General features: G+C 37.1%; 1 protein-coding gene across 1 annotated transcript; it reads left to right on the plus strand.

Annotated features, from left to right (window-relative positions):
* Nucleotides 1–11,669: 11,669 nt before the first annotated feature.
* LOC131048249 (linoleate 9S-lipoxygenase A-like) lies at nt 11,670–14,792 on the plus strand (the record flags this gene model as incomplete). The annotated part of the gene is made up of 8 exons (XM_057982140.2): nt 11,670–11,777; nt 11,872–12,112; nt 12,217–12,546; nt 12,658–12,743; nt 12,847–12,954; nt 13,066–13,370; nt 13,461–13,724; nt 13,822–14,792. Coding segments are annotated over 8 exons (2,217 nt in total), but the record flags the coding sequence as incomplete, so codon positions are not given.
* Between the last annotated feature and the right edge of the window lie 5,458 nt (nt 14,793–20,250).

The following is a 20,250-nucleotide window of genomic DNA, read 5'->3' on the forward strand; positions in this document are numbered from 1 at the left end:
ACCAATTCTTGAAAGAAAAGGTTGTCATCACGAAGAGAGAGAGAGAGAGAGAGAGAGAGAGAGAGAGAGAGAGAGAGAGAGAGAGAGAGAGAGAGAGAGAGAGAGAGAGAGAGAGAGAGAGAGATTAGGATAAGGAGAGGGGGAGGGAGGGAGATTGGAAAAAGGAGATGGGGAGAAGGGGATGGAGGGAGAGGGAGAGAGGGGGAGAATAGGAAAAGAAGAGGGGGAGAGGGAGAGAGAGGGAGATTGGGAAAAGGAGAGAGAGAGAGGGGGGTGGGATGGAGGGAGAGGGGGATTGGAAAAAGGAGAGAGTGAGAGGGAGAATGTGAAATTGGGAAAAGGAGAGAGAGAGAGAGAGAGAGAGAGAGAGAGAGAGAGAGAGAGAGAGAGTATGATAAGGAGAGGGAGATTGGGAAAAGGAGAGGGGGAGAGGGAGAGGGAGAGAGGGAGATTCAAAAAAGCAGAGAGAGAGAGAGAATAGGATAAGGAGAGGGGGGGATTAGGAAAAGGAGAGGGGGAGAGGGAGATTGGGAAAAAGAGAGAGGGAGAGGGAGAGGGAGAGGGAGAGAGAGAGAGGGAGATTTGGAAAAGGAGGGGGAGAGGGAGAGAAAGGGAAATTGGGAGAGAGAGAGAGAGAGAGAGAGAGAGAGAGAGAGAGAGGGAGATTCAGAAAAGTAGAGGGGGAGAGAGGGAGATTTGGAAAAGGAGAGAAAAGGAGAGAGAGAGAGAGAGAGAGAGAGAGAGGGGGGGGGGGTAAGAGAGAATAGGAGATAGGAAGAGAGGGAGAGAATAGGATAAGGAGAGGGGGAGGGAGAGAGTGGGGGAGAGAGAGAGGAGATTGGGAGAGAGGGAGAGGGAGGGCGGAGATGGGGAGAATATGAGAGAGAGAGAGGTAGGGAGAGAGAGTTAGAGACAGAGAGAAGGGGAGAGAGAGAGAGAGAGAGAGAGAGAGAGAGAGAGAGAGAGAGAGAGAGAGAGAGAGAGAGTGGGTTAGGGAGAGAGAGGAGGAGAAGGATGTGAGGGTGAGAGACATGAGATAGAGAGAGAACGAGAAGGAGAAAAGGGTGAGAGACTCGACAGAGAGAGAAGTGTGAGAGGGAGAGAGATGAGATAGAACTCAAGGAGGATAATTAGGGCTTAGAATAGACAAATACAGTGATGGGGAAGGAAGATGAGAGAGAGAGGAAAACATGAGAGACATGCATGTATACAAACATATATACATATATCTATCTATATATATATATGCATATATACATACATAAACACATATTATATATGTATGTACATATGTGTAGTAAATGCTAAGTTTACAAGCATACATTATTACGTCTTCATAACCTGTACGAGTTTTGTGAAACACAAAATAATTGTTTTAGTTCTACATAACTCGTAAGGGTTATGTAGAACTATGAATAGTACTTTTTGGTTTTCAAAACCCCTGCGGGTTATGAAGAACTATGAATAGTACTTTTTGTTTTTAAAAACCCGTGCGGGTTATGAAGAATTGTGAATAGTACTTTTTGTTTTTCAAAACCCGTGCGGGTTTTGGCTGGGTAAGAGGGTTGGAAAATGACCCTAAGGCTTGCAAGCCCATTTTCCCCCCATTTTTGTCCCTTTACACATTTTTTCATCTTCCAACATGATTTCTCAACTTTGTCATCATCAGGTTTACAAATGATCAAGTGGGTATCTCTAAAACTACCACCATAATCTCACACATCTTCTCAGTTTTCTGACCATATATTTCTTTTCTATTTTTGGACAACATTAGCATAGTAAACTTTAATTTTCTTTACCAATGCCTTGACAGTCCTCACAGACATATGTCTACCAGTTTTTTCATAAATTTTGATATACTTGACCAAATTTAAAATAAATTACATATTATTGTTCTACACTAGATTCTACACACTTTAAAAAAAAAAAGTTTTCATTTTCGATTATTTTGATGCAAGTTATGCCCAGCGCATGAATAGGTACCAAATTTTCAGGATGCGGTCACTTCAAAAAATCATTAAAAAAAAATACTCAACATAAAATTACAAAAAAATAGACAACTTCTAGATGTCACTCTTACCTATCATCCTACCAAAGGGTTTTGCAAACTAGTAAATCTAACTATATATTTTGTGCAGAGCACAAAAATAACTATGTTATACTTTTATGAAAAAATCACGAACAATTTTTTGTGCGTGAAAGGTTTGAACCTCTTAATCTTATCCAATTTTTTTAAAAATTAGTAGTTTAGCAACTAGATTCAGAGCACTACAATTCTTATTGTTTTCTCAACTCCTAGTTTTTAGTGCATGACCTTCAAATATCTCTTTGAAGTTCAGGTTTATCCGTTTTCATAAAAAAAAAAAAAAAAAAAAAGTGGCCACTTATACCCCCCTTTTTGTTCACCATCTTGGTGCACTTACCCTAAAAAACATTATTCTTTATAAATCATCATATTTTTTCTTCTTTCATTTCTAACGTCTTGTTTGCATTAGTTCTCATGAGTTTGTTTACATTAAGGGATAATGAAAGGTTGTTTGAATAATTCTTGCAAGGAAATAAGTCAAAAGAGGAATGATTTGATAATAATAAAAGTAGTAGGATAACATTAGGTTTGATGGTGATGGTAGGAGCTGGGTTAGAAGAGGACGCTTCCTTCCAAAAAGAACATTTCCACCGACTACTCTGATCCACTGCACACATGGGAAAAACTAAAATCGCATGGATCGAAAGCGACGGAGGAGATGTGATGTGACGTGAAACTCGATGTTTCGAATCCTAACCACGGTTTAGGGGTGTGATAAACAACCCAGAAAACAATTATAAACATCGTGTGCGTATTCATTGTGGTAAAATGCCGACAGGTCTATGTAGCAATGTAAATCGCACATTCCATTTTGGTATGAGTGTGTGGTTTACATTGCTACATAGAGGTTAAAATGACGTCCCACTCAAAGCAATTTTGACGTGGTGGCATGCACAACATAATTATTATTAATTTTTGTAAAAATAAGAAATATCTTAGTTTGGTAGGTAAGGTAGGTGAAGACAATGTGAAGAAGGAAGAAGCCTAGTTGAATTTGGGTTTGTCATGTGATTATGGTTTTGATGATGATGTTGATCATGTAATCATTGTGAACAAAGTATAATCAAATTTAGAAGTTTACAATATCACACATTTTTGACGTTTTTTGAAAAATATTACAATATAGTAAGTTTAGAAAAATATTACAACATCATAGAAAAGAAATAGTTGAGTTTGAGTTTATCATGTGTTTGTTGTTTTGTTGATCATGCAACCATTATGAATAAAATATAACCAAATAAACACCACACATATTTGACATTTTAAAAAAAGTATTACAATAAAACAATAAGCTGAAAAAAATATTACAACACCACATATTTGTGGACATTACAATGACACACACTCTCTTTTTGTGGTCCCTAAATTCATTTCATTGATAAGATTGGGTTGGGACAAGTAATTTATTTGTAGTCCTCATTATTCGGAAGGAAAGTATATATTTTGGGTGAGATTTACGATGATAAATGTCTATAATTTGGGGGGAAACTATTGTCTGCATCAGTTAAAAAAGGATTTAGTTTCACGTTCATGTATATGCTGTAGCCCCCCTCATCTAAAATAGAGTTTTGGAAAATTTTAATGTAAATGTAAATAGACTATTATAGATTTACTGAGCAATCTGATTTGCTGTGACGTCAAGTTTAGAATGTTAGCATATGATTGAAGGAATGTAAAACCGATTTGTGTCTTTTATCGATTTGCCTCTGTAGATACGAAAAGCAACTGAATATATCTTCCACTGGTTGCTGTGTATTTCACCATATAATCATCAGGGGGGGTGGCGTATATATATCATTTGTTTTTCATGGGATCATGCCTCCACAAGGGGTCGCGATCCTATGTAGAACCACGTGGTTCCACATAGGGTCGTGACCCCTGTGTGGAGCCACAATCCTTCTACACCGGCTATTACCTTAATCAAACAATGACGTTGCATAACAAATTTGTTAGTTTAACTCTTAACTAAATTCCAATCTTAATTAAATCGCAAATAACAAAATTATTATTCTGTGTGCTGAGACAATTAGAGAACAGAATTAGTTTTATGTGTGTTACGAATGAGACTAAATTTTAACACTCCCTCTTAGTCTTAGGAGTATAGACCTAAAACTTAACTGAGCTCATGAGAATCACTTCACCTAGGTGAAACTAAGGATATACTCACTTTGATATCCAAGTTTAAGTATCAGCCTGTGATACTAAGGATATACTCACTTTGATATCCTTGTTATAGTATGTGCACTGACATTAATCCGCTTATATAATGTCTACTATAACTTATCATATTACTGATATTCAAAGTTGTCTGATTTTTAGTTTATATGATCTTCCAAACATTTATAAGATCGTCACCTTACAATGTTGAACTACAAGTGTTCATTAACTAAAGAATCGTCATCCTTTAGAAATGTACACAAGGAAAAGTTACATACTTCATATACTTAATTATATGACCAAAAAGTTTACATAAATTAAACATCTTTATATGTATCAATTACATTTTAACCATACCAAGATACTTCCTGAAGTGATCAATTTTCACTCTTGCTAGAGGTTTGGTGAGAATGTCAGCTGTCTGATCTCCTGTGTTGACATATTCCAGTCTTATTACTTTTCTTTCTGTCATGTCTCTCACATAGTGATATGGGATCTCAATGTGTTTGGATCTATCATGGAAAACTAGATTCACTGAAAGTTTAATGCAGCTCTGATTATCACAATGAATGATTGTAGGCTTCAGAATTTCACCAAACAGTCCTACTATCAATTTCCTCAGCCATAGGGCTTCCTTAGCTTCCATGGATGCAGCTATATATTCAGATTTTGTGGAGCTCTAAGCTACAGATGATTTTTTTTTTCTGCTGATCCAAGATACCATAACTGATCCTAAGCTGAAATAGCATCCTAAAGTGCTCTTCCTGTCTATCACGCTTCTAGCCTAGTCTGAATCAGAGTATCCATGTAGGTTTAATGCAGTGTGTTCATAATGAAGTCCATAGTCCAAGGTACCTTGTAGATATCTCAATATATGCTTTACTGCAACCAAATGTATTTCTTTGGGTTCAACCATGTGTTGACTGAGTGCATTTACTGCATAACATATATCAGGTCTGGTATTGACTAGGTACATTAGTGATCCAATAATCTGTTTGTATAATGTTGGATCTGCAAATTTGGAATCTGCTATAGCTTCTTTTAGTTTATGAATGTTTGTTTCCATAGGATATGACATTGGCTTGCAATTCATCATTCCAAATCTCTTTAGAATGTCAGTGGTGTATTTACCTTGATTTAGATAAATACCATCTGATCTTTTCCATACTTCTAATCCAGGGAAATAATGGAGTAGACCTAAATCCTTCATCTCAAACTCTGAAGCTAGTTCCTATTTGCATTTTGCAATGAGATGATCTTCGCCTGTAATTAATAAGTCATCTACATATAATATCAATATCAACATTTCACCTTTGATTGTTTTGAAATACAGATTTGGATCAACAATGTTCTTAGAGAAACCTATCCCTAATAAGTAACTGTCAATTCTTTCATACCATGCTCTGGGAGCTTGTTTTAACCCATACAGTGCTTTCTCTAACTTGCATACATGTGTTTTTGCATTATTTACCTCAAATCCCTTAGGTTGCTCTAGATATACCTCTTCTTCAATTGTTCCATTCAAAAATGCAGTTTTTACGTCCATTTGATGAACTTTCCATCCTTTAGATGCTACTATAGCTAAGATTGTTCTGATAGAAGTGTATCGTGCAACAGGTGCAAATGTTTCTTCATAGTCAATTCCTTCCTTCTGTGAGAAGCCTCAAGCAACAAATCTTGCCTTATGTTTTTCTATACTGCCATCAGCAGCATGCTTAATTTTAAAGAGCCATTTAGAAGATACAATTGATTTTCCTTTAGGTCTAGGCACAATTTTCCATACACCATTATTTAAGATAGATTGATATTCCTCTATCATGGCATCCTTCCATACTTGTTGTTTAAGAGCCTCTTTGGCACTTGAGGGTTCAACATTTATGAGGTATGTCATTAGAGTAACATAGCTAGCAAATTTTGAAGGTCTTTTGCTTTCTCTAAATGTTCCTCTAGGTGCTGCAAAGGATTCTGCTTCCTGTACTGTTTTGGTGGCCCATAGTGGTCTTTCCCTGGGATTCTTTGTTGTAGTGTTCTCAAGTTCCAAGGTGTTTTCCTCAGGATGCTCCCTCTGAGTTTCAAAAAGAGAATCTTCTTCCAAATTCATGGAATTAGTTGGGATCTCAGGTGTGATGGAACTCCTTGTTTTGTTAATGGCTACATCTTCTTTAAATATGACATCTCTGCTTAATTCTATTTGTCTTTGTCCAGGAATGAATATTCGGTAGGCTTTAGATGTTTCACTATATCCTACAAAAATCCCTTTCTGCCCAGTAGGTTCTAGTTTAGTTCTTTTCTCCTTAGGTATATGAATATAAACAAGACATCTAAATATTTTGAGATGGCTAATATCAGGTTTAATTCCAGTAAAGATTTCTTCAGGAGTTTTGTCACCAATATGAGAGTGAGGACATCTGTTTTGAATGTATACAGCGGTATTAGTGGCTTCCCCCCAAAGTGCGGTTTCAAGGTTTTGATCCAACAACATAGCCCTTGCCGCTTCTACTATTGTTCTATTCTTTCTTTCAACAACCCCATTTTGTTGAGGATTGTAGGGTACAGTGAACTCCCTCTTAATCCAAGCATCTTTACAAAACTCTTTAAATACATCTGATGTGTATTCCCTACCATTGTCAGTCCTTAGAGTTTTGATTTTCCTACCAGAGTGATTTTCTATAATAGATTTGAACTCTTTAAATTTCCCAAGAATAGCTTTAGATTCCTTACTTTTAAGAAAATAAATCCAAGTTTTCCTAGAAAAATTGTCTACAAAGATTACATAGTATAATGCGTTTCCTAGTGATGGTTCAGATATAGGCCCACATAAGTCAGAGTGAACTACTTCTAGTACTCTTTTAGTTTTTCTAGAGCTGTGGGGAAAAGAGCTTTCAGTGTTTTTCCCTAGTGCACATCCTTTACAACATCTGAATCAATTGGCTTTAGTTTAGGTACTCTTGTGACTAATTTCTCCATAGAGGGTAGAGCACGAAAGTGTAAGTGCCCTAGTCTTCTATGCCAAATTTTTGTTTGATCTATGACTTCGTGAAGTAAGGTTTGATTTGGCTCATTACATGATTCATATAGGTGTCCTTGTCTGTAACCAATCACTTGTGCTCTTTTGAAGGTGGATGTTTTTGGCCATGCCATTACCTTTCCTTCTATGAATGAGACTCTGTATCCATCATCGTCAAGTGCAGAGATAGAGACTAGGTTCCTTTTGATACCTGGTACAAATAGTACTCCGGTGCGTTGAATTGAGATTCCAGACGTTAGTCTGATTGTACATGTCCCGACACCTTTTACAGGATGTGCAGAGTCATCCCCTATTGTTACCTCTTCATTTGATCCCTCTTCCATTGAGTCTAATAATTCTCTGAATCCGGTGACATGTCTTGACGATCCACTATCTATTACCCAGGTGTTAGACTTGTTTGAAGCTTGAGTTGGTAGTGCTGGATATAATACAAACTTCTCAGATTCAAATTCTATGTTCCTCTCTACTTTGGCGAATGATGCCTATTGTTTTACTTTGTCAGGACAATTAAATGACATATGTCCATACTAATCACATCCGTGACATTGAATTTTTGACATATCTTTCTTATGAAAGCTTTTCCCATGGTGGGATTTTCTTTTCTTGAAGTTTCTCTTCTTGCCTTTCTTACGGGAGTCAGTATTCAGATTGTGTAGGTCCTCATCTTTGGTTTTGTGATTTCCCCCTTTGATTTGCCTTGATTCTTCAAGGAGACAGTGAATTTATCCCTTGCATTTATGCCTTGTTTGAATGATTCCCAGGATTCAGGTAATCCGTCTAGGGAATCATTGATAGTTCTTGCTTCTCGACGAGATAATCAAGTTTTTGCAGTTGATCTCTGAGTGAACCTATCCTCATGAAGTATGAGTTTATAGACTCACCTTTATTTATACTTATGTGGTTCAACTGTCTTTTTAGGGCTAGGGTTTTGCTTGGATTTTTTATCTCATATGTCCTTTCAAGGGTTTTGCACATTTCATATGCGTTGTCATATTTTGATATAAGTGGTATTATGTGACCCCTTACTGCATCTATCATGATTTTTACAGCTTTATCATTTCCTTCATTCCACACAGTTTTCTCAGGTTCGTCTCCAGGTTTGGGCTTGTCTTCTTTTATGATTTTGATTACTTTGTTCTCTTTTAATACGATCATAATTTTGACTTTCCAAGCCACAAAATTTGCTGCTCCTTCGAGTATGTCCTCGAATCTGATTGTGTTCGCCATTTTTAATTTGTAAACTTTGCTTTTAGTCTATTCGGACCTTTAAATAGTTAGGCTCTGATACCATGTAAATGTAAATAGACTATTATAGATTTACTGAGCAATCTGATTTGCTGTGACGTCAAGTTTAGAATGTTAGCATATGATTGAAGGAATGTAAAACCGATTTGTGTCTTTTATCGATTTGCCTCTGTAGATACGAAAAGCAACTGAATATATCTTCCACTGATCGCTATGTATTTCACCATATATTCATCAAGGAGGGTGGCGTATATATATCGTTTGTTTTCCATGGGATCGTGCCTCCACAGAAGGTCACGATCCTATGTGGAGCCACGTGGTTCCACATAAGGTCGTGACCCTTTTGTGGAGCCACGATCCTTCTACACCGGCTATTACCTTAATCAAACTAATGACATTGCATAACAAATTTGTTAGTAACTCTTAACTAAATTCCAATCTTAATTAAATCGCAAATAACAGAATTATTATTCTGTGTGCTGAGACGATTAGAAAACAGAATTAGTTTTCTGTGTGTTACGACTGAGACTATATTTTAACATTTAATGCTAAATCATTATCACAGAAGACTCCGTAATGGCATTTATGAGTATTAATGATTCGAGCTGACCTGATTACAATATGGATAAGATTTATATTTGGATAGACAGTGCAAGTTGCAGTATGAAAGATAACCCGAGGTGCAGAAGTGACTGCCGTTCTCGATTATATTTTTCCGGTGAGGCATTAAGCACGTTTCTTTAAACGGAGAGAACACATTGCCGTCGAAGCTCGCTCGTCTATGTATAAATAGACGTGGAGCAAGCAAAGGTATCTCAATCTCAACTAGTGTGAGTGTTTTAAGAGTTGGTTTGATCGCCAGCTTACACTTTAAGCCTTGGCGTGAAAGAATTTGGAGTAAGATAGTTTTTAGGTGTAGCCAAGATGAGTTTATCCGGTAACATCTCTCTTCCAACGATTCCAACGATTCCAAGAATTCCAACCATTTCATTGCCCTCTAAAAATGGGAATGTAGGGGAGTTTGAAATCAAAGGAGAAGTGGTGTTAATGAAAGCATATCTTGCGGATGTAACCGACTACTCTGCCACGATCACGGACACGGTCTCTGAATTGATCGGGCAGAAAGTCTTTCTTCAGCTCGTCAGTAGCGACAAGATTGATGAAGGTAATGTTACTACTAGTTTTTATTGTTATTACCATTAGATCCTAAGTGGGTATATTGATTTTTCTTTTCTGCACCTTGGGCATAATTAATTTATAGCATTGTCCAACGTATGACTGGTAATGGTGTAGATTCGGGATTGGGGAAGAAAGGAGAGGAGGAATCAATAAGCTGGAACCCACTGGATGGTCCCATTGCTGGTGACTCGAAATTCTCCGTCAACTTCACATGGAAGACTTGTTGGAAGTAACGAGTACTCTGAGAGGGGGAGGGGGTGAATCAGAGTACACTAAATCTTTAAATTCATAAGAACAATACTAAGATGGCCACAAAAACTGAAAACTAAGAGTCCATTTGAAAAACTTGCATCAACATGTGACTGTGAAAAGAACATAAGAGAAAATGGAATAAGTGTATCAGAGTACTAAACATAACTAAGAAACCAACACCATGACACAGTTTTTGTGCTGAGTGAAAACCCTCGAAATCCAACTAGATTTCATCATAGGGAAAAAACACTCCAATCCTTTTATTAATCTTAAACACCAACCAATACATCCAATTTAGCAGCCCTGCTGCAAGGAGCTTCAACCCCTATCCTTTTCAATAGTTTTTGAGTGGATTCATAATGATATATTTTCAATCTGTTTTGCAACTATTTTATCATGAACCTTTATTACAAAGCAAAAAATATGATATCCAGTAAGTCCGCCAACAATAGAGATCTCAAAATAAATAATACAGCTTTTCTTTCTTTCCACTAAAAACACACTTCGGCTTCACCTACATTTACATATATATATCCCCTTCTTTAGAAATTGATACATACATGTAAATGTATCCAAAGCATTAACTGAACCAGACAGTTAACCACTACCCTTAAAAAACTGATTTTGAGTTTATTGATCAGACCACAACCCATGTAGGGTTTAATTTTAATATCAACTTCTCAATAAATCCTATCCAAAAAGAACCCTTTCATAAGAATATAAATGCTTGATATGTACCCACAATATCACTGAAAAACCTTGTTTAAAAACTGGAGGGTGAATAATAAAATCTTCTAAAGTAACCCTCGTATAGGGTAACCAACTAAAACAATCTTTATAACTGCTTTGATAAATCTCTAAAAATTTCTCGAATCATCCTGCAAAAACACTTGATATAATCATAGTAACAAACCCGTAAAGGGTTAACAAGAATCTGCAATATGATTCCAATAACTACCTTTGAATCTGTAAAAATGAAACCCTTAACCTTTTGTCAAATCGTTTAAACAAAAGAAACAGTTACTATGCTTCTACAGTGCCGGAAAATGAGGAAAGGACAAATAGTTATATGCAACTGAACCATTAAAAAAGAAACTTGCTTCATATTTCCTTTCGACACTTATCATTTCTCCTCAAAATGAATTTACTGTGTGCATACCTGTAATTAGAGAGAACGATAAGATTACCAGCAGTGAGCATGTGTAGAGATCTAACTGAAGCAGTCTTTATCCTTGACAAGAAACCCATCAATGTCCAGAGCAAAGACGGGAGCAAGAAATAGTAGAAACACATAACCATCAAAGCATTCTCCCAGTTCTAAATCACCAAGCAAGTTCAGCTGAAAGCGGCAAAACAACAAGGACTTTGGCATTGAAAAGAAAGTATCAACAAAATAAACTGCGCTTTCTTTGAAGTCCGGAATATCCCAAATCATAATAGATTTCCTTTTGACATCCGGGATGAACTCATAATGCCAGCCACGTGAGTTAAAAGTAAACTGACTCAAGTCAAACTCAACCATGATCTATCATTCGTGAGTTAAAAGTATGAAATAGGCTGAAATAGTGATTGACATGACGTGGCAAATAAAACCCACATACTACCACCGAAGAGCCTTGTCATCAAGGACAAATAGAAAAGTCAACAAGACTGAACTGGGAGTGCCCGGTGCATTGCTGGTCAGGAACGCGCATCCGAGGGAGTTCTTCTTGAAATCGCTCTCTTTCTGCTGTACCGGACAAACTTCCAGCAATTCACTTTGTCTGTAACTCCTGGTTCCATCCTTACTATTTATTCAACAAGACCGACCGGGTCTTCTTCTCTACTCAGGTATAATCTGAGATAAATAATTTGAGAACTTAAAAGTGATCAAGTAACAACGTATTATTAATGAGCATTTTACCCTGAACATTGGTGATTTCAGAGTCATCTTCCCAATGAAACACCAGCGGGTTTGTTGACGCTGAGAAAGCGAGAGCTGGCTACTCCGCGAGGAAATGGTACTGGAGAGAGAAAGTTTTATGAGCGTGTGTATGACTACGATCTTTACAATGATCTCGGTAACCCAGATAGTAGTGCCGATCTCCGCAGGGAAGTGCTTGGTGGGTCACAGGACCTTCCTTATCCCAGAAGATGTAGAACTGGACGTGCCCCCTGCAAAACAGGTTCTCTAAATATCATAGAGCTTCGAGCCTTTGTGTAGCGTTAATTGATTTTAGTTTAAATTAGTTTGGAACCTTAATCAATGATAGTGTTTATGATATGGCAGATCGGAAGTTCGAGAGCTTGCCTCTGTTGCTCACCACCCAGTACTACATTCCCCCAGACGAGAAGTTCCCTCATATCAATCTGTCCGACTACAGGTCTAATTTGGTGCGAGCCTTCGCCAAAAAGGTGATACCCACCATCAAGTCCATATTTGGTGATGAGTTCCACTCGCTGCAAGAAGTGAAAGATATTTACAGCAAAGGCATCCCCAAGGCTCTCAACAATGTTATGGATCTTAGTAAAGACCTAATTCCTCTCCAAATGGTTAAAGGACTGCTCAGCACACAGGACCAATCTCTCATTAATTTCACAGTTCCCCAACTTATTAAGGGTGCGAGATCAATACTATTTATTTCATTAAAGTTTAAGCGATTTCTTCTAGTATTAGTCATCGAGTAAATGATATATAATTGATATTTAAATTTTTATTTCCGACTTGCAGCTGACGAAAATGCGTGGAAGACAGACGAAGAGTTTGCACGACATGCCCTTTCCGGTCTCAATCCCTTGACCATTCAATGTCTGCAGGCAAGCAAATTGAAAAGCTCCCTGTTTTAATCTAATGTTAATGTTGATGTTGTAGTTGAATATTGATTATAATGCTAACCTTCTTCTCTTAAACTTGGAACAGAGCTTTCCTCCAACAAGTAGCTTGGACGCCGACCTATATGGCCCTCAAGAGAGTTCTATAACGGCAGAACATATCGAGAAAAACATCAATGGCCTTACGGTGCAGCAGGTATGTTATATTTATATAGTGATTCAACTAGTTCCACAACATATCAAAAAGAGAAAGAATACTGATCCTCTGACCAATCTCATGATGGGATTAAATGAATGATTTGATTAGGCTGTGGAAGCAAAAAGACTCTTTATCTTGGACTACTACGATGCGTACATGCCCTATATTGAACGCATTAACAAAGAATCAGATGAACGTAAAATGTATGCCTCCCGCACTCTCTTCTTCCTCACAAACCAAGGAATTCTGAGGGTTGTTGCGATCGAGTTGTGTTTACCTCACACCAGTCTCACCCAAGCTGAAAGAAAAGTTTACACCCCTGCACAAGAGGGAGAAGATGGCGGTCTATGGCTGCTTGCCAAAGCTCATTCAAGAGTTAACGATGCTGGTTATCATCAGTTGATCAGTCATTGGTAAGATCACATTGAAACAAGACAGTAATTCATATACACCGAGTGCACAAAATAATGTCACGATGATTAACTTTTCCATTCTTCGTGCAGGTTAAGAACTCATGCTGTCATCGAGCCTTTCATCATTGCTACTCACAGGCAACTAAGCAAAATGCATCCCCTTCACAAGTTATTACTCCCTCATTATTTTGATACCATGGACATTAATCAGTCTGCCCGGCAGATTCTGATTAATGCAAATGGTGTTATTGAACAAGGATTCACACCCTACAGATACGCCATAGAATTGTCCTCTAAAGCATATAAACACTGGAAACTCAATGAACAGGGCTTGCCCGCCGATCTCATTAAAAGGTATATTACTCTCTTCTCTGTTACTCTCTACTGTCAATTGCCATGTAGCTCTCATATAAATAATTCTAAGCTAGGAGATGTACCTATGCAATTGCAGAGGAATGGCAGTTGCAGATTCAACGGAACCCCAGGGATTGAAGCTTGCGATAGAAGACTACCCATATGCAGTGGACGGTCTGGAGATCTGGGGTGCTTTAAAGCAATGGGTGAGTGATTATGTGTCTCTCTACTACAAGAGCGACTTTGCAATCAAGGAAGACACAGAAGTGCAAGCATGGTGGCAGGAAGCTGTGAATGTGGGGCATGGAGACCTGAAGAAGGAAAGTGGATGGTATCAGATGGAGTCGGTGCAGGAAGCAGTGGAAGCAATTACAACCATCATTTGGATTGCATCTGCTCACCATGCAGCGGTCAACTTCGGGCAATATGCATATGGAGGATACATGCCCAATCTCCCGACTCTCGGCAGACGCCTAATTCCCGAGCAACATTCCCTTGACTATGCCCAAATGATGAAAGATCCAGAGGCGTTTATGCTGTCATCTGTGTCCAACCCCAATCAGGCCACCACGGTGATGGCGGTGTTGGAGCTTCTGTCGAAGCATTCAACGGATGAAGCCTACTTAGGGCAGGTGAAGGGATCCACTCATGAATTGACTGACGATGACGGCATCGAACAAGCGTTTGGAAAATTCTCTGCAGCTCTGGCGGGCGTGGAGAAAAATGTGTCAGAGAGGAACAAGAATTCCAACCTGAAGAACAGGTATGGGCCAACACAGGTTCCATACACACTGCTCTGTCCGAACACCACCGATCTCTCCAAGGAGGGTGGATTGACTGGCAGGGGAATTCCAAACAGCGTTTCCATTTAATCTTTGTCTCTCTTTGCGACAACGTCAATATCGGATCCATTTAATTTACTAAGTGTTTGTTTAAAATAGACGCTGCGACGATTCTACATCGTTGTCGAGCTATATAATTAGTCACTAAATGTAATGCAGCTGTGTAGAAGTAAGTGGAGTTGGCACTATTCCATCTTATTTTAATAAAGAATTTTCCTTTCCTTCTTTTGCTCCCTATTATCCCGGGTGGGCTCTAGGGCAAGAGCACCAGTATTCGTCATAGCTGATTTCACACACCCATAGATTTTAAACAGGATATCGGATTTTGATTTTTTTTTTGTTGTCTTCGTATGCGACTTAACTGCTATTGATCTGACTTCTGGGTAGTAACGATGCATGATGTGGAATCAGTTATGCGCACAAAGATCAAAAAGTACACATTTCAAAGTGTCGCCTGATACCTAACTAAAAATGTTCCAGTAACCGTCAACTCAAAATCACTAGTACTTGTTGACTAATGTCCCAATAGTGGTGCACAAATGCTCTAATAGTGGTGCACAGATGGGCCAATTATGAACAAAAAATTACAAAAAATGATAGGCTATTGGTACAAAACAAATTTATTAATGGTGTTTTCACTATGACGACTATTGGGGGGTCAACATGACAATAAGGTGATGGTTATTGGAACTATGTTGTCTATTGGTGCTCTTCCCCTACCTGATAACTACCGATATATAGATTGGCATAAAAGTAGTACATACATATAATGGCAGAATTGGTTCAAATTTCGAAGTTCCCATTGCCAAGAACTTTGAACATGTAAAAATTCCTATTCCTCCTAAGACTAAAATGTCAATGAAAAGAAAAAAATAAATGTAATGTTAGAAACACAACCCTACGATATGTAATGCCAAATCTGTTGCAACACTCGTATACAAATTATTCAAGACACCCAAGAGCTACAATAGATATGATGGATTACTAAGATATCAAGGTGGAATGTACATGCCAAAATCTCTAAAGCTAAGAACCCTAGTATGGAAGGAGGTGCACTCTACACCATATTCAGGACACCCAAGGGTTGTTACACTCTTAGAAGTGATGTAGAGCATCATGGACCCTCCTACAATCATACTACAATCCTTCATTCTTTCTTCTTGTTTGTAGTAACATTCACCTATCCAAGGCTTCAAAATAATACTCCACCTATAGATTCATTCAATTCACCATATCTGATCACACATTCATATGTCACATCACTTTTCCAATCTGCAACACTAGGATCAATCACAAGATCCCAAAACAAGGTCTTTCTTCCAACTCTCTAGACTCTACTCAATGCACCCAACCAAGGATAACAACCCAATGGCTTGTTCCAACACTTCTAATGGTCTTACATGCTTAGTATATCTCAACTCAACACCCCAAACTTTCCTTTTGTAGAGTTTTGACTCCTAACACCAAACTGCCCTTTCTCAATCCTACTAGCCCTTCAAATTGGGTAATTTAACAATAACTCAAAACTTTCTCAAAACACCTGCCCAAAATATTACATATTCACACCCATTTGGAATTTCTACAACCTATAGAAAAATTAGTTATAGGTACTTTTGACGAACTGTACCGACCAACACCTTGCTATGCTTGAAACTAGGCTAATTAGCCCACTTTTACAAAGCAACTACCTCAAAAACCCTTCACCAAGACTCCACACCCAAAAAAAGTATTACTAAAGGATGCAAATCAACAAATTTTCTAGGTTTTATATAGTGGCATGCTCATTTAATCACCCAAACACAAAACCCTCCTTTTTAGGCCTAAAAACTAGGGCTTTCACATACACACCCCCTCCAAACATTTCACAACTTCAAAAATAGATCAAAAACCATCCACATGACCTACAAAAACTCCAACAACTATAAAAACACCCACTCATTCAATGGTTTAACTCAGACCCATACATGGCACCAAATTTCCACTTACTCAATGCACCATTCCTCACCACTCTTCACCCTAGGGTCTCACCATCACATCTCCATGGCCATACCTGCACTCATAATGTTATAAAAATGTATAATACAACTTTATAGACCCATTCCACAAGAAACAGTAGATGCATAAAGTCGAATGGGTCAATTCTTCATTATGACCCTCAAACCCTTATAAAGCTGTCCAAAATGACTGGTTTTAAGACAGTTAATATAAAACATACAAAATGATTGATTAAGCCTTCAAACCAATGCCAAATTAAATTTAAAACATTTCCCTATCACCTCAACAAATAATCAGATCAAAAGATGTTATGAATGGAGAGTTATAGTAGTTGGAAGTTCATATTTTAGACCAAAATTGTAGAGAAACCCATGTATTTCATTGCCAAACTCTTGCAATGCCAATCAGGTTCGACCATCAACAAACTTTTCCAGGCTTGTACATGAGCATTTAAACATGATAAAATTCACATCCAACCAAAATCAACCTCCCAACTAACTTTCAAAACTAATCATGACCATTGGAATTTAAAAATGACAACTTTAATAAGTTGTTTCATGGCAACCTTACATTGTTTGATTTTTTCATCATTTGATTAACCAACAAACCTAATAAGACTAAAAATCACCTAAAACATGATCTCCACACCAATAAGGAGCATTTTTACATTTATTTTCTCATATGGCAACATTTGACACTGATGCTCTGCAAAAAGGATTAGAAAATCTGTTTGATGGCAACACACACAAGAGCACAAGAAACAAACGTTAGTGTTAGCAACAAAAGATTATCCTAAACAGGCATATCAAGAGAGATATTAAGCATGAAATAGAAAGCATATAAACATAAAATGAAATAGCTAATCAAGATGCTCATAGTTGCTCCTCCCTTGTTCCTCTCCTCTCCAAGTCCCAAATGAGTGTAGCTCTCAGCAGCTTTTTGCACTATGGATGCTTATGGAGGATTGAGATGGTTGAATATGATAAGCAAATACTATGCAAGAGTAGATAGTGATGCTATGAAAAAGCTCTATGCTAATGCCAGTATAACAACAATACTCTAAATGCTTCTTTTTTGCTTGAGGAGAAGGGTTCTATTTATAGAAGAAATAGGGAAATGAAGGGTTAAGATTGAGCAATCTTAACAAGGGTTAGGATTGAAAGTTGGGGATCCATGTGCACAATTGGCACCAATAAAATGGTGACAAGTTTCAACATAGGATTGGGTTGAGAGAAGAGGTTGGAGGCATTAAAGGCCTGAGAAGACCTCATGGTTATCTAGAAGGTAAGGGTCAAGTCTAAATTAAGATTACCCACTGGATTAAGAGTTAATCCAAGGATAAACCTTTGTGCAAATGTTTAAGAGATAATCATGGTCAAAGCATTAATGGCCTGATGAGACCTTTGGGTTGGGTAGAGGTTGAGTCAAAACAAATGTTTTAACCATGTGGGAGGGTTGAATTAACCATTAATGGTTATTGGAGACTTTGGGGATTAAGTGGTTGAAGGTTGAAAGCCTTCAATGGTTATCAAAGACTTTGAGCCATTTAGTGGTTGAAGGTTGGAAGCTTTCAAAGGTTATCCAAGACTTTGAGGGTTAATTTGTTGAACACACAAAGCATTAATTGCTTTTCAAAGACTTTGGAGTCTTTGAGAAGTGACTCCAATTTGCTTAGGAATGTGACAATATTTAAGGGATGAATTTAGGCTAATTAGGAAGGGTTTAGAAGAATCTAGAAGGGGTTTAGGCATACAAGTGGATTTTGTAGGAAAATGCAAGTGGGAGAAATTTTGGTATTTTCAATTAAAATAAAATCATTTATTTCAATTAAATGGTGTAAGTTGAATTTGGATAAATATTTAAATAAATATTAATTTATTTAAATGAGAAAATGAAGATAAAGCATTAAAATGCTTGAAGACTTTGAGGGAAACCATTAAAGGCTTGAAGACTTTAAGGAAAACCATTAAAGTCTTAAGAAGACTATAGAAGGAAGCCATCAAGTTTGAAGACTTTAAAGCCATCAAGTTTGAATACTTTAAGGGAAACCATTAAAGGTTTCAAGTGGGTGAGGATAAATAGGATTTTAAATAAATAATTTATTTAAAATAGTTGTGCAACTTGCTTTTGTAGGAAAATACAAGTGGGTGGAGGATAAAGGTGATTTAAATAAATTATTTATTTAAAATAATTGTGCAACTTGCATTTGTAGGAAAATGCAAGTGGGTGGAGGATAAAGGTGATTTAAATAAATGATTTATTTATTTAAATGTGAGAGGTGGGATTTTGGGGGTTTTAAATAAATATTAATTTATTTAAATGTGAGAGAAGATTTAATTAAATAAATATGATTTATTTATTTAATTAATGGTCTGAATTTGGTTAAGTGAATTAAATCAAATAAATTGAATAATTTATTTAATTAATAGGAGAATAGGGTTAAGATGAATTAATTAAATATTAATTTAATTAATTATTAATTGATGGTTAAATAATCAAATAAATACTAAGTATTCATTTAATTAAGTGGACAAATTTATGTGACTACAGACACAATTTGACAACTTTTTGACACAACTAGACCTCATGACATATTGACCCAAATTATTTCATCATTGACCATAAATGGTCTTATTACATCACATATTGATCAAAATGACCTTATTAGACTTCAACTAGACTCAACATTACATATTTACTCATGAGGTCTCCTTGGAACCTTGGGTGCTCCCGCACCAAGAAGACATTAAACCCCTATATTTTTGGGAGGGAATGAAAAAGGATGTCGCAAGATTTGTAGCTTGCTGTTTTGAATGTCAAAGGGTGAAGGTAGAACACAAAAACTTAGCAAGTTTGTTACAACCTAACACTGTACTAGAATGAAAATGGCAAATAATCAGTATAGACTTTGTCCAAGGATTGACCATGTCCAAAACCAAGGATAATGCTATAGTAGTAGTGGTTTATAGGCTTAAAAAGGTATCCCATTTTATACCTAGAAACTTAACTGATGGAGCACCTATTATAGCCCATAAATTTGTTAAAGAAATATTTAGACTACATGGGGTACCAAAAAAGATAATATCAGATAGGGATTCTCGAATGACATCCTGTTGGTAAACAGATTTGTCACTGCGGTCATTTACTTGAAATTGACCCTGTTTGCCCGATAAGCAGTGACAAACGTTCCAACAATTGGAGAGATCGTTCTGTGAAACACGATCTTCCTCTGCATTTGAGAGGGGCAGCTCCCTCGTATGATAGGGGTGTTTAGGATTTTTGTGTACTTTTAACCTGAAAGTACATAAAGGAGAAAACATAGAACTTAAAGAAGATAAAAATAGAAACCCCAACAATAGACATACGACCATCAACAGAGATTTCTCAATATTTGCAACAATTTACAAGGGGGGTTTGTAACGTAATATGCTTAACCATGAGATGACGATAAAGAAGAATGACAAATCTCAACACACACAGAGATAAGATACTTCAACACATTCAAACTGAGATACCAAAGGTTGCTTGTGCATCATCACATCAATTGTATAAATCACATATGCATAAAAAGACTACCAATTTGATAGACGAGAAATCAACAATAATAACACACGAATACATTTAGAACACATGAACTAAAATGTATTCTTCATTATCCTTTTGGAAATATACAAGTCCAAAATCCTTTC

This window comes from Cryptomeria japonica, chromosome 1 (assembly GCF_030272615.1).
Source record: "Cryptomeria japonica chromosome 1, Sugi_1.0, whole genome shotgun sequence".
NCBI classification, from domain to species: domain Eukaryota; kingdom Viridiplantae; phylum Streptophyta; class Pinopsida; order Cupressales; family Cupressaceae; genus Cryptomeria; species Cryptomeria japonica.